The following is a 14,851-nucleotide window of genomic DNA, read 5'->3' on the forward strand; positions in this document are numbered from 1 at the left end:
AAGGATGAGTATGAAGCCCACTCCACCATTCATAATCTTTTTTTCTTATAAATATTTTAACAATTAGAAAAGTCTATTCAATAACCCAACACACTTTGGGTTTTTAATAGGTAACATCATAATCTTAAAAAAACACCACCAAGAAGCACCACTGGAATAAAGACACTATTTTTCAATATGACGTTTATAATAAATTATGGCCCCTCTGAATAATTAAACCACATATACTTTGTAAGTAAACTCTTTTTTAAAAAAAATGTATTTTTATTAATGATTTTTTAATGCTGTGTGTGTGTGTGTGTGTGTGTGTGTGTGTGTGTATTTTACAGCATATTTTTTTCCATTTAATTTTTTTTCCCCAAATGAAAAACAGCCATCAGCCCTGTGTCATTAACCCACTAGGTACGGAGTGTACCCTGTTCCTGGTGCTCTATCTGGCCCTCAGGACAATCCTGTGGCCAAGTCACCACAGTGTGCCCTCCATCATAACAGGACAGGACACTCCTGGAGGAATCTTTACCAGTTGTATGAAGTGACTCCTACTCAGGGTGGCCTCATGTCTGTGATGGCAGAACTGACCGGGTTTTCACAGCTGGTTTTGTAGATGCAGATTGCCAGGCCTTTCTCCTGAGGTGTCTATGCATGGACTGGAAGCCCTAACCCTTCAATTAGTAGCCTAACATTTAATCTTCTGTAGCACTCAAGCAGCACATGACGGACTTTCAATTTGTTGAAAAAGCAAAGGAATATAAAAAATTTGCTTGTATGGAGTTAAAAAGGACATTGAGTACCGTGATTGTGGAGGTACTGCGTACTCTTAGCCTACATCACTTATGGTGACTTAGGTGGTCTTATTTCCCTGTTTACCAGGCTCAGGGATATATCGCTATTTTTTTGTTAGGATTTAACTCTCAGATCTTTATCCACAGTCCTGATTTTTTTACTTTAAGTACAGTCACCAAATTTCCAACTGCCTGCTGTATTCCTCAACCATGCTTTTCACAAAGAAATGTTTTTGTGGGTTTTTTTTTCTCACTATACAATGGCTTCAATCAGAATTATTTTTTGCCAATTTTAACTCCTAATTTCTCAAATCTGCCTCTTCCCCAACCCTACTGCTCACAACCCTAATTCAGACTTCCAAAATCTCTCTTCAGGAATACTGCAACAGCCCTCATCTCCCTGCTTCCAGTTAAAGTCCTACCTACACTGGCATCATTCACAAGAGAAAGTTTCTTTTCCATGTCCAGCTGCCACTCATCTCTCCAATCTTCTAATCATTATCAACCTCTCAATTTATTCTTTAATTATGCAAAAATGAAGGTGCCCTGGTGTCTGCTGTAAAGATTTGTGGCCTCAGAAACTGAATCAGAATCAACTCAAAAGCAGTGGAATTTTTAATGTGGCCCCATTGATACTACTTTTTTCACTGTTCCATATTTTTCCTCATGGAGCTTCCTCTTTGCCATATATTCTTTACTCATTCCACCTCCCTTTGGACTGGGTAACGTTTTTTTTCCATGGAGCAAGACTCCTTTTATCAATCTTTTCCCCAAGCTGCTCTCCTTTGAGTCTCCTTCCACTCAGCATACCACAGAAGTTAAGACCGTGAACCTTTAAGTCAGACAGCCTGCCTGCCTTCACATTCAGGAATCTCTACTTGCTAGTTGTGAGCTCAAGTAAATAACTAAGAATTTTTGTATCTCAGTTTCCTCAAGTTTATTTTTGAGCTTCAAACCAGTTCCTCCCAGATTAGTTATGGTCCAAGAGGACACAAAACTGAAATGGACTAGAACTTGTGAAATGCAGGTAACTAGAACAAAAAAAAATTACAGGTCAACATCCTGCGAGAAATCGTCATCTGAATCTCAGTAAACAAGAGCTGCCCGCATGAGTATTACAAAGCAACCACATCTCTTGACAAAGTGTGTTGTCCTGTTCACAGATGGCAGGTAGTTGACCACATCTCTTTCAATGTGGGTTGCTCTCCACAGTGCTGGCAATAATCCAGTCCCTCAGACTGGAAAGGCTCACTATGCTTCTTCAGAGTCTCTCATTCCTGGGCTTCAAATCATACTTTTTTTTTTCCATTCCACTTAACTTTTCAATGTACCTTAAGTATTAAAATTCAGACCTGTTCTGATTTCTCATTATCAACCATGACTGAACTAGCTCAAAGCTTTGATTTTTTAAAAATTCTTTATATTACTCTGATTTATTTACAAAGTTTGAATACATTGTTATTCACAAGAGATCCTTCCTGAAAAAAATGATCAGGTATTGTGCAGTATTCTGGGCTCTGGTGGCCTAGACCACAGTGTGTTACGCTGTTAACCCAAAGATGAATTTCTGGTAGTTGGAATCCATCAGTGGCTCTAAGGAAGAAACATAGAAAATCTCCTATGTGATGTTCAGCCTCAGGAAATCCAACAAAGGGTCAGCTGTGAGTCAGGACTCCATGGTAATGAGGGATGGAGTCTTGAAATATCTCCTAGATACTCTCTATGTTCTAAACACTTTCTAAGTATCTACTAAATACTTTACAAATGCTAATTTATCTTCACAACAATCTTGTGTGAAACTAGTACTTTTCAATTCTGTAGATAAGAAAACTGAATATAGAGAATTTATTAGTCCAAGACCACCAGTCTATCAGTCAGTCATTATTGTGGAGTCAGAACTCACTCACAGCTGACTCCTCAGGGGGTTTTCTGAAAGCTGCTCATCTTTCTTCTGTGTGGCAGTGGGTGGATTTGAACTGCTTGCCTTTGGGTTGGCAGCAAAGCTCCTTAACACACATCCACCTCAAGAGGATACAGGCAGTAAACAATGAAGCAATTCTAATTTAGGCAATCCGCCCACACACTTTATGGTGTTTACCATTAAGCTATGTTAATAACAGTATCTATCTCACAGGATTGCTCAAGAGAATGAGTTAATGTATGCTTGACCTAGAATAAAGCTTGGCACATGTTATGCACTAGTTAAGTGCTGGCTATTAAGATCATGTTTTTCCACTGTATCTGCATTGCATTTTGAGTAATACAATCCTAAAATTTTAGTCTAACTAGCCCCCTCCCTCATTAACTCTTCTGTCTCCTCTGACACTGGCTTTGAGAAATGTCTGTTAAAACTGGAGAAAGTCATTAAAATACGTCCCCTTATATTCACAAGTCATGTGATTTCCTCATTTCTTGGACCTTTTAACATTTTTAGTAAGCTCAGGACAGGAAAAGGTTCAGAGAGTTGCTGTACTTAGGGTCACTATACATCACAATGGCACATAACAATAATAACATACTATGACAGGAGTGGCATCCACTTCCTAAACAACATGCCTCCAGAAACTATGAACTTTGATAAATGTCAATAGTAGTAGAGGGGTTTCAGGCCTTTTGTTCATGGGGTTGCTAGCCTCGAAGGCCATCAACAACATTATTTGCTTAATGGCTAAAAAGAAATGGCAGAAAATAAAATTTTGTAAGAAAATGAGCCTTAAACCATCTGAAGATTTCACAAGCTGAGGAAACTAAGATCCCTCCAGTCATGCCTCCCCAGCTTTGTTCCACTTCTTAGTGATCTGTGTGGTTTGTAATGGCTCTCTTGATGTTGAGTCATAATCTATTTTCTGATTATGAAAATAACACTGAATCAACTTTGAAAAGTACAGAAAATTAATAATTAAAAACAATCTTTTCTGCTACCAGAAAGACACAAATGGTGGTGTATAACCTATATTTACTGCTTATGCAAAGATAACATTTTAAAAGCATTATTCACTTCTTGCTGGGGAGACCCTCCAACAGGTTTCTGAAGCTGTTAAATTTCAATGGGAAGAGACTGCTCATTTTTCTCCCTTGGAGCTGTTGATAGAGTCGAACACACTACCTTTGGGTTAGCAGTACAACTTGCTATGCCACTAGAACGACCTCACATGTTTATAACATGCTTTTTAAACTTCAAATTATAAATACCATTCTTCATTATTTGGTACACTATTATTATTAGTGGGCAATGTGATTGGTTGCTAATCCCAAGGTTGTGGGTTCAAATTAAACAGCCTGCTTCAGTAGCCCTGGAAAACCTATAGGGCAGGCAGTTCTAGTCTGTCCCAAAGGTAGGCGGTTCAAATCCAATAGCCACTCCAAGGGAGAAAAAGGATGGGCTACCTCCTACTGTGTGAGGTACAGCCTCTGAAATTTCACTGGAGAGGCATTTAGGAGTTGGCTCTAACTCCATGGCAATGAGTTTGAGTTTACAATTTAGTTATTTACAATTTCTAGTTGAATAACAAGTACAAAGACATATATACACATGCACACACTCTTTTTCACATTTTGGCTTCCCTATAAAGCTCAAGATGACAGAAAAAAAATGATGCAAAGAAAGAATGATGGTGACAGCTTGTCTCATATTCTTTGGGCACACTGTTAGAAGGGGTCATCCTTTGAAAAGGGACATGATAAGGTGGAGGGCCAGTGAAAGAGAAGATGACCCTCAATGAGATTTACTGAAACAGGGTCTACAGCAATGGGCTCAAGTATGCCAGAGACAGTAAGAATGGCATAGGATAGGAGGAGGGTCCAGATCTGCTGTTCACAGGGTCTCTCTGTGAGTCACGGTTGACTCAACAGCACCTATCAACAACAACATAAAGCTCAAGGATGTACAGAAAGATATACAGACGTACAAAATTTTAATACATTCTGCTAACCAACGCCAATAAAAACTTTGCTAACATTATAATCTCATAAACTATGTTTACCAGAAAAATTCAATGAGAAAGTACACCATGACTTTTATGTGCCTTTCTTCATATTTCTTGGTTCTTTTCATTATCTTCAAGTGTATGTATACCTGAAATTTCCTCTTCTTATCTTTATTCAACTAAATGGTCTGGTGCAGCAGCTGTACCATTGGACTTAAGCACTATAGTGATGTGAGAATGACACAGGATAAGGTAATACTTCATTCTGTTATACATAGGGTTAAAAGCTAGATAGAACCTAAGAACAACAACTTTTCTCAGTTCTCTATTTCTTTTCAAATCTATACTTTAAGCTGTTTTTAAAAAAATCAATGGTTACCCAAAACATCAAATTCCTTTGCTTCCATTACTTTACCTAGTCTGAAATGGAAGGACTTGATTAGGAGTAAAACCAGAAGTTGCCAGTTGATGTTATTAATGATCTGTTAATAAAGACCATGCACAGTCATGTGGTACAGTAGTGAAGAACATAAAGTGAATTCAGTAGTTTTGGGTTCTGGGCAATTTGCCTTAACTCTTTTGAACTTCAGTCTCCTCTACAAAATGTTGATGATATCTACCAAATTTAAGATGATTGTGAGTCATGAATAAGAGAGAGAATGCCTTAAAGAAATACACGTAGTACTTAGGATGCAACAGTCTTAGCAGTAACAACGTTAACAGTTACACTGCAAAATGTTTCAAAACAAGTCAACAAAGAAATCCAATTAGCTATTGATGCAATGTATTGGAAGAATGTTTTTCTACCTTTTCTTTTAGCCAAATAAAACTTTGCTCAGCCGAAAAATAGCTCTGTAGTGCACAGCCCTGGAGATACAAAGGTAAAATGCTTGATTGTTAATGGAAAGGTTGGCAGTTCTAACCTAGCTATAGGCTCCACAGGAGAAAGACCAATAACAATAAAGATTCAGTGTAAGCAGTCCCATGGATATACTCTGTCAGAAGGGGTTGCCATGGGACAGGGGGAGAAAAGAACTTATGGGAATCTAACAACAACTCTACAGAGTGATTTGAACAACAGTAAGTCAAGCAAAGAAGAGAAAGGGGGAAAAAATGGTCCTATTCTACCAAAAACAAAGACAAAACACTGAACTTCTAAGAAATTTCTATCTTGCATTTCTGAATGCTTTTAAGCGATTCACATTCTGACAAAATCCCAACTTTGACTCATAACTGACCCTCTATCAGGCTTTTGGAGACTGTAAATCACAGGTGAAGAAACAGCCTCTCTTTCTTCTGTAGATCTGGAAGATTCAAACTGTCAGAAGCATGATCTGTCTCCAGAGGATACTACAAATACTCACTGAAAATGTTACTTAAATATTTCTAAGCCTCTTAGTATTGTTCTAGTTAAAGAGAAAGCAGATTTCTGAAAAGCCTTGAGTCTAACATACCAAAAGGGAGTTCTGGTGGCCTAGTGCTAAGACGCTTCCCTGCAATTCTAAAAGCATGTGGTTCAAATCCACCAGCTACTCTGTGGGAGCAGGATGGGCAATCTCCTCTCATGCAATTAACTGCCTCTGAAACTCCCGCGGAGGGTCAGCTGTCGGTCAGTTCTGACTCCACAGCACACACCACCACCAAAACAAAGTACCAAAAAGCTAAAAAACTAAATTTTGTCAATGTTGTACTATTTGTTTAAAAAATTTAAAAAAAATGTTAAAAACATGTAAATTATTTAGAAAAACAAAGCATTTAAATAATTAGACATCTATAGAGCCATTTTTTATCCTCTACATAAATCTAATCTAGGTCGCTATGAGTCGCAAGCGACTCAATGGCACATAACAACATCATCATCATTGTAATTGATATTTGTTGTGGTGGCTGTTAGTCACCTACAATCTTCAAAGTTACTTCTGAGTCAAGTGAAAAATTAACTAAGCCAGATGTGGTCTCAACAAAATGAAAGTCAATTAAATAAGAAGTCCTAACTTCAAGTGATTTTCAATAAACACTAATTTGCTGAAAGTATAGAAGACACATAAAAACAGAAACCAAGAACTTAAAGCAAGGCCTGGCTATCAGGATATTCAGAGGTAGCTCAGTACTACTTACTGAATAACTGGAAAATGATCTCAGATCTATACTTTAGAGGTAAATTTTCAAAAAGTAAATTTTATGTTTAGAGACAATATTCACAAATGTAGCTTCAGAATGCAGTTCAAACCCCCTACTTATTTGCTGTAAGAAAATCACTTAAAACTCTTGAGCTTTTTTCTTTAATCTGTGAATTAGTTCCAGTGAGAATGTTTCCTATCTCACTTGGTCTTTTTTGAAACTCAATAAGGTAATGGAAACAAAGCATGTGTGAACTATACATCATGGAAAGGACAATATCTACCACTTTAAACATTTTAAAAAATAAGTTAGGAAATGAACATTATAAAATTCAAATCTCTTCACTTAAGACATTAAAAATCCCCTAATTCTAAAAAAATGTACTATTTATATATTATTTGACTAATACTTTTTTTAAACTAAAGTTTTACAGAAGCCACGTTTTAGTTGATGTATATTGAAATGTTACCATAGGGAGTACCTAAATTATGACAGAATTCTGTTCTGATTCAAGGCATACTTCTTTATTTTTTATTTTCCAGTGTCTTTATAATTACAATCTACATCTTTTAGGATTGGAAATATTATACAGAATCGTCTGTAAATGAATATCTGAGAACAGTATCAGCAGCAGCATTGTATGTTGTTATACTATTGTTACTGTGTGAAGTCAACCATTACTCATGGTGATTGAGCAATGTTTTAATTGCTGTTTTGCACCATGGAGAAACAACTCATAGCTCATCCTCCAGAGGGTTTTCAGAGGCAGTTAAGCACATGGGAGATTGACCACCTTTCTCTTTAAAGAGCAGCTAGTGGGTTTGAACCACGTGCTTTTGAGTAGTCAGCTCAACTCCTTACCACTAGGTCACCAGAGATCCCAACTGCATATGTTGTTGTGGACCATCAAGTCAGAACTGATCCATATATGATCCTCCAACCAGTTTTCAGAGGCACGTGACTGCACATGAAGGAGACTGCCCATTTTTCTCCTGCAGAGCAGGTGAGGGAGCCAAACTGCAAGCCTTCAGGATTGATACTAACATAATGTGTGCAGACACACAAAAAAGAAACTTTTCTGTTTGGTTAGTACCATCTCAAGCAGGTCGTAAATCAAGCGCTATCAGTACAACAAGTACAGGCAAGAATCAAGGTTTAACTCTTGGTTTGGTAAAAGATAATACTAATGTAGTACAGAGAAAAGAACAGGGTGCTAAATCACAAGGTCTAAACTTCAATGTCAGCTAAGTCATCTAGCTTTAACACAGTATTCACTTTTTAAAAATACTTTCATTCATATTTATATTCTCTACCCTCTTACTGTGTCAGCCACCATTCAAAGCACTTCACTTGGTTTGATTCAATTCTCATAACAATCCTGTGAGGTAGACAATTTTTGAAAAAAACAAAAAACTTTTCACGTAAGGAAATCAAAACAAGGTGAGGTAAGACAGCTGCCCCAAAGCCGGAGAGTTGGTACAAGGCTGCACTGTCACTGTCACTCAAAACCAGGGTTCAGCATCCACTTTTCATCACTGTACTGAACTGCCCACTCAGCTCTAAGTGCGTCAATTTCCTTGGAAAGGTAATGGTATCTACAGGATTCGTGTGAAGCTCAAACGATATAAACATTGTAAAAACAGTTGGCAAGAGTCAAGAATATAGTCAACATTAAGGACAAAACTTACTCTCCAAAACATGTTGCATAAATTGTTCTCCCTTATGTTCTTTATTTTTAAAAGTCTGTTTTGGGGAGGTGCGGGGGGGGGGGATTGTGTACCAATGAGTGAGTTTGTCTTTTGCTTTTCAAGGAGAGGAGCAAATGGGGGGGAGGGGGGAGGGGTTTGTGCGGGGAGAAGGGTGCAACAATGAATGAATGGAATCCCAAAATCTCTGTAGATGTTCATTGAAATGAAAAATAAACAATCTAAATTAAATTTAAAAAAAAGTCTGTTAGAACTGTAAATTACACTAATCTGTTGTCTTTTTTGAGGGGGTTTGGGGGAAGAAAGAAGGAGTGGTGGGCTATATAGCAGCAAGTCAACGTAAAAATCCATTAAAATGAATGTAAATGGACAACACCCAGAGCATAACAGGATTGTTTCATATTATCTAGTAAAGAGTCAATGCAGAAAAGGCTTTTACATAATATTCTTAAATATAAGATGACAAAGTTATGAAACACTTGAGAGTTAATACCAAAAGATCAATGGATTATATGGTTTCTAAATATACCTCAATGCAACAGAAACTTATGTAACCTTAAAGGGAAACTTTATTTTGGCAAAGGTTTTCAAACTTACTGGCTGAGAAGATTAATCATGTGTGAGCTAACTGTAGACTTTTTCTTCACTCCTAGTATTTGTTATATTTTAAGAACTCTAAGAATACATTATACTGAAAGTTTTCAGTATTAACAATAAAATTATCATTAAGTAGCTACAAGAGTAAAACAAATGGTATCTAACCTCAAGAAGTTATCTCTACACTCAAGAAGTCTCATATACAAATATTCTGACTTAATTATTTAATATTTTTATTAACAATCTGAGTTATGCAGATGACACAACCCTGCTTGCTGAAACTGAGGAGGACCTCATGCACTTGCTGCAGAGGGTCAAGGACTGCAGCCTTCAGTATGGACTGAGGCTCAGTGTCAAGAAGACAAAGATTCTCACCACTGGACCAACTGGCAGCATCAGGACAGATGGCAAAGAGATTGAGATTGTTCACAGCTTCAGTTTGCTCGGCTCCATGGTCAACACTCTTGGCACCAGCAGCCAGGAAATCAAAAAACGTATTGCGATGGGAAAGTCTGCTGTTAGGGACCTCTCTAAAGTACTCAAGAGCAATGGTGTCTCTCTCCATGGACTGCCAAGAAAACAAACAGCTTCATCCTGGAGAGGATTAAACCAAGCAACTCCTTGGAGGCAAGGATTCTGGGGCTTCGTCTGACATACTTTGGGCATGTTGCAAGGAGGGACATCATGCTTGGGAGGATGGAGGGACAGTGCAAGAGGGGAAGACCCTCTATGAGATGGATTGAGTCAGTGACTCGGGTAATCGGGATGGCTGTGTCAGAGGCAGTGCAATTGGCACAGGATAGAGCAGGGTTTAGGGCTGTTGTACTTAGGGTCGCTATGAGTCACAAACGACCGCACATTAACAACAACAACAACATGCCCATAAATTATGAAACAGTTAAAATAATCTGTATTCTATTAATCATAATGTGTTGGGTTCTAACTAGTTTTCTTACTCTGTATTAAGAATTCAGAAGATACAAAAAAAGTGTTCTTATTAGTGTGATTCTGACACCTTTTCAAGGATGGAATTCATGATTCTGGGGGCAGGGGAATAGCCTAATGAAGTGAAAGTCACTAAACATGGATTCTACTCCTACAAAAGGAGACTCAAGTAGGTTAGGGGGCAGAGTTAACATACCTAGTCTATGCAAATTGTAAAAAAAAAAGAGAGAGAAAGAATAGATCTCTCTACTTTTTGCTTAAAATAATACCTCCAATCTAAGACATGGGATCTTATTTTAAAAAAACAAGCTCACTTTCCATGGACTAGGAAGGACCTGAGTACTTAACAGAATAGTGTTGTAAGGTTTATTTTATTAAGGTGTTGTTAGGCATCATTGAGTATGATCCATAGTGATCCAATGAAAACAGGCCTGAGCCTAACCTGTGCCATCCTCACATTTTCTGACACATTAGAGCCCACTATGTCAGTCACTATGTCAATCCACCTGATTGAGGGTCTTTCTCTCCTTCAGTGACTCTTCACTTTCCAAGCATCATGTCTCTACCTGCGGAATTGCTTCTTCTAGCAATATGTCTGAAGTACATTAAGGTGAAGCTCAGTCATTTTTGCCTCCAAGGAGCACTCTCTCCAAGACATATCTGTTTATTCTTTTGGTAGTACAAGGGTTGCTCAAAGGCATCAATTCTTCTTCTGTCATCCTTATTCACTGTGCAGCTCTCAGATGCATAGCAGGTGATGAGAAAGACCATGACCTGAAACAGATGCACCTTAGTCCTCAAACTGATATCGTTGCTCCTCAATAAAAGAGGTCCAGAGTGCAGACTATCCCAGTGTAATATATCTCCTGATTTTCTTTATTTTATACTGGTGCCAAAAAAACCAAGTTCCATTCTTTATTTTATACCACTGCCAAAAAAGCTTTCTTGGAATTTATATTAGGCTTTTTTATTGGGTGAGCTGGAATAGATCTATGAATCCTGAACCAGTATCTAGAAGAGAACTAATATTTAGAACTACTAACTGTGTACCTCAAACCCACTTCCCTGGTAGCTTGAATTCACCAGCTGCTCCTGGGAAAAAGATGGGCAATGTCCTCCTGTGTGATTTACTGCTTCAGAAAACAGCTATGAGTTGCTTCTGACTCAGCAACAATGAATTATGAGAACTGTGTAGATATGTATACATTGTCTCACTTCTCACTTCCCTTGCTCTTAACTCTTTATAAAAAGCACCATAGTCAGTTAGTAGGTGGACTTCAGAGTCCAGATTTCCCCTCTTTTATTCCAGTCACCAAGAGAAAGAGAACCCTCTATACCAGAATTCTGCACTCCAGGTAAGAGTTGATTTGTTCTGACAGAATCATTCTGTTTTATTCTATAAGTCTGTTGTTGTTGTTGTTGTTTTTGTTAGGTGCCATCGTGTGGAGTTCGACTCATAGCAACCCTATGTACAAAAGATCTGAACCCTGTTCTACCCTGTACCATCTTCACTTCCTGACACACAAGAGCCCATTGCAGCAGTCACTATGTCAATCCACCTGGTTGAGTGTCTTCCTCTCCTCTGCTGACCTTTCACCCTTCCTAGCATCATGTTCTTCTTCAAGGAATAGCACCTCTTAGCAACATATCTAAAGTATGTGAGGTAAAGCCTCATCTTTCTTGCCTCCAGAGAGCACTCCAGCTGCACCATCTCCAAGACCTAGCTGTTCATTCTCTTTGCCGTCCACAGGATATTCAGTGCTCTTCTCCAATACCACAGCTCAAAGAGGTCAATTATTTTTCTGTCATTCTTATTCACTGGCCAGCTCTCAGATGCATAGCAAACAATGAGAAAGACATCATTACTCCTCAATAGTCTGGAAAGGTCCCTAACTGCAGATTTTCACAGTGCAATGAGTCTCCTTATTTCCTGACTGCTGTTACCAAGGGTGTTAACTGAGGATCCAAGTAAGATGAAGCTGTTGTTGACAGTTTCAGTCTCCTTTCCATTCATCATGACGCTGCCTATCTGTCCAGTGGTAAGAATCTTCGTTGTATTCCTTGATTTTCTGCAATAAAATCATCATAATAATACCCAAAGAAAATGGGGGAAAGTTCACTTTGTGCTTTGAATTTTAAAAGTGTTAAATAATTCAAGTAATTATATAACTAGTTTGAAATGATTAGGGAATAGACACATAAGAACATAATTTCAGTTATGTGGTTCATAAATTTACCCAATACCTAACATGATATTTTAAATGTGTATTTTCCTGGAAACAGTCACTTCATAATTATTCCATCCCAATATCTAATCTAAGCCCAAAGAAAACAAAACCCATAGGTATAGCATCAGCTTTGACTGACAGCAACCCTGGAAAGCACAGTAGGGTTTCCAAGGCTGTAAATGTTTATGCCACACCTTTCTCCACAGGTGGTGGGTTCCAAGTGCAGACTTTTCTGTTAGGAACCAAATGCTGAACTATTTGTGTCACTGTTGCTGTGGGCTGTCCGGTCAGAACCCATTCATTCTTGACCCTCTGCATATTTTACCAGGCTGTAAATCACAAGGGAAAAGAGTGTCCATCTGTCTTGAGCCAAGCAGCTGGTGGATTAGTACTATGTGACTTTGGGACTGCAGCTCATCTTCTTACCACTAGGCCACCAGAGCTCCCTACTGTGACACTAGGGATCCTTATTCCAACAGACATTAAAATATTAAAAGGTGCTTATTTAACTCAAAACCTGTCACCAGCAACGCCACTGACATTTTGATCCTGGTAACTCTTTTGGTGGGTAAGCTATCCTGTACACCAACCATAGTAAGCTAAGGAGAATCCTCACTTCTAGCCACTGTATTAGCACCAGTTCAAGTGCTCAAGTCAAGATATCCTTGAAGTAGCTCCAGCTTGCCAGAAAGCCCAGGGGAAAAAATCACTGCTTAAATCTCTCTCACTTGAGACATTAATTTAAAGGCGCAGATCTCCATTTAGAGAAGACCTTTGAGGCTAATTCCTTCCTTGCATACTTTTTGTAAAAGAAATGTAAAAAAATGTTTGGCTAAGTTAGAAGACAGAAACTGCTTCCTGAAGATGAAGAAACTGACAAAAAACCTATGAAGCGTTTTCCCCACAGCTTGATGAAAAAATAGTGGCAAATCACGCCCTGATCAAAGATTACCTCTCTATATTTCTGATGAACTAGGTGTCTTCGAAAACAAGCAGAAGGATAATATGTAAGACAAAACACTGCTTTAAATAGTGAAGGTGAAATCTTGAACAAGGGCAATCAAACCTAAGGGTACCTTCTGGTAGGAAGGGGCGCCCTTGGGCAATCCCAACACCCGCCCGCAACCCGGGGGAGCAGGGGGGCCTCCGGGAGCAGGAGCCGGCGGAGCTCCCGCCACGCCCATCGGACGTCACCCGTTACACAACGCACCCCCCCAGCTTATGCAATTCTGCCCTCCCGCGGCTCCAATTGCCCGGGTGACTTTTGTGGGAGAAAAGGTAAACGCTGCCCCGCTGCCTGGTCGGCCTCTGCGGGGGGCCTCTCCTGCCCCAATTGTCGTTCCCAGCGCCGGGCTCCCTGCGACCCTAGCGGCCGTGCCAGAGACCGGAAAGAGCCAGGCAGGAAGCCAGAGGTCGCCCCACTCCCTCCAGGCGGCGCGCTCTGCTGGCCTCGGCCAGCGTCGCCCGCTCAGCCCGGGACCCGCCCGCCTGCTCGCCCGGCGGCGGCGGTGGCGGCTCAAAGGCCCGCGGAGCGGCCGAGGGAACTCCGCGCCCGCGCGCCCCTCCCAGCGCCGCGTCACACTCGGCTCCGAGGCGATCCCCATTGTGACCGAAGCACTCCGGGGTGCCGCCCCTCCCACACCCGCGGGGACCCCGACAGCCGAGGGGGCCAGTCGGACTCCCCAGAGCCTCCCGGGGACAGAGTCGAGTTGGGGTCCCCAGCCCGCGGTGGCAAAGGAGGGTGGGGTCGGCCGGGCCCGCGCCGCATCCCCGCGCCGTCACCTGCTCGCAGCTCCTCGCAGGCGGCGGCGAGGGCCTCCCCGTAGCGCGCCTGGTGCAGCAGCTCCCCGAGTCGGCCGGCCGCCCGGGCTCTCTCCCGCAGGCCGGGGAACCACTTCTCGGCCAGGTGGCTGAGGACGACACTGGTCCTGAAGTCCGAGGCGGTGATGGCGGCGGCCAGGGGCGGCGGCCGCGGCGTGGTCCCCTCAGCATCCGTGGTGGCAGCGGCGGACGGCAGACGGTCCCGGCAGAGGCGGCAGTGGGCGCGGAGTTCTCTCCGCAGGCAGCGGCGGCAGTAGCTGTGGCCACAGGGCACGGTCACCGGCTCGCTCAGGAAGCCCCGGCAGCCCAGGCAGCTCAGGAGCCCGCCGGCGGCGGCGTCCGCGCCCGCAGCCGTGGCTTCGCTCCAGCCCAGCCTGTGGCGGAGCCGGTAGTTGAGCACCAGGCAGTCCACCAAGGTGCCGAGGCGCTCGGGCCTGACCGAGGCCCCCCGGCGCAGCGCCGCCGAATACGCTTCCAGCGCTCCCTTCAGGTGGCCGCCCAGCGCCAGCAGCTCGCCGCGGCGGAGCAGCAGCTCCCAGCGCTCCGACTCCGCGGCCGCGCGCTCCAGCCGGTCGCTGCCGCCGCCGCCCACTTCCCAGAACTGTCCGCGATCCCGCAGCCCGGGGCCCGTCTCCTGGCTCCCTCCAGGGGAGCTCCTAGCCACGGCCGGAGAAGACATGGCCCGCGGAGGGCTGCTGCTCCGCCACCGCCGCCCGCCGCCACGG

General features: G+C 41.9%; 1 protein-coding gene across 1 annotated transcript in view; it reads right to left on the bottom strand.

The window, feature by feature from the left end:
- The window catches only part of LONRF1 (LON peptidase N-terminal domain and ring finger 1), a 58,403-nt gene extending 43,558 nt beyond the window's left edge, over positions 1–14,845 (bottom strand). Inside the window, exon 1 of the mRNA XM_006884146.1 lies at positions 14,088–14,845. Within this exon, the coding sequence (XP_006884208.1) occupies positions 14,088–14,805 (718 nt within the window). The 5' untranslated portion in view covers positions 14,806–14,845. The remainder of the gene's footprint in view (positions 1–14,087) is intronic.
- Positions 14,846–14,851: the final 6 nt, after the last annotated feature.

Source organism: Elephantulus edwardii, unplaced genomic scaffold (assembly GCF_000299155.1).
Source record: "Elephantulus edwardii isolate Elephantulus edwardi_28Jun2011 unplaced genomic scaffold, EleEdw1.0 scaffold00031, whole genome shotgun sequence".
NCBI lineage: Eukaryota > Metazoa > Chordata > Mammalia > Macroscelidea > Macroscelididae > Elephantulus > Elephantulus edwardii.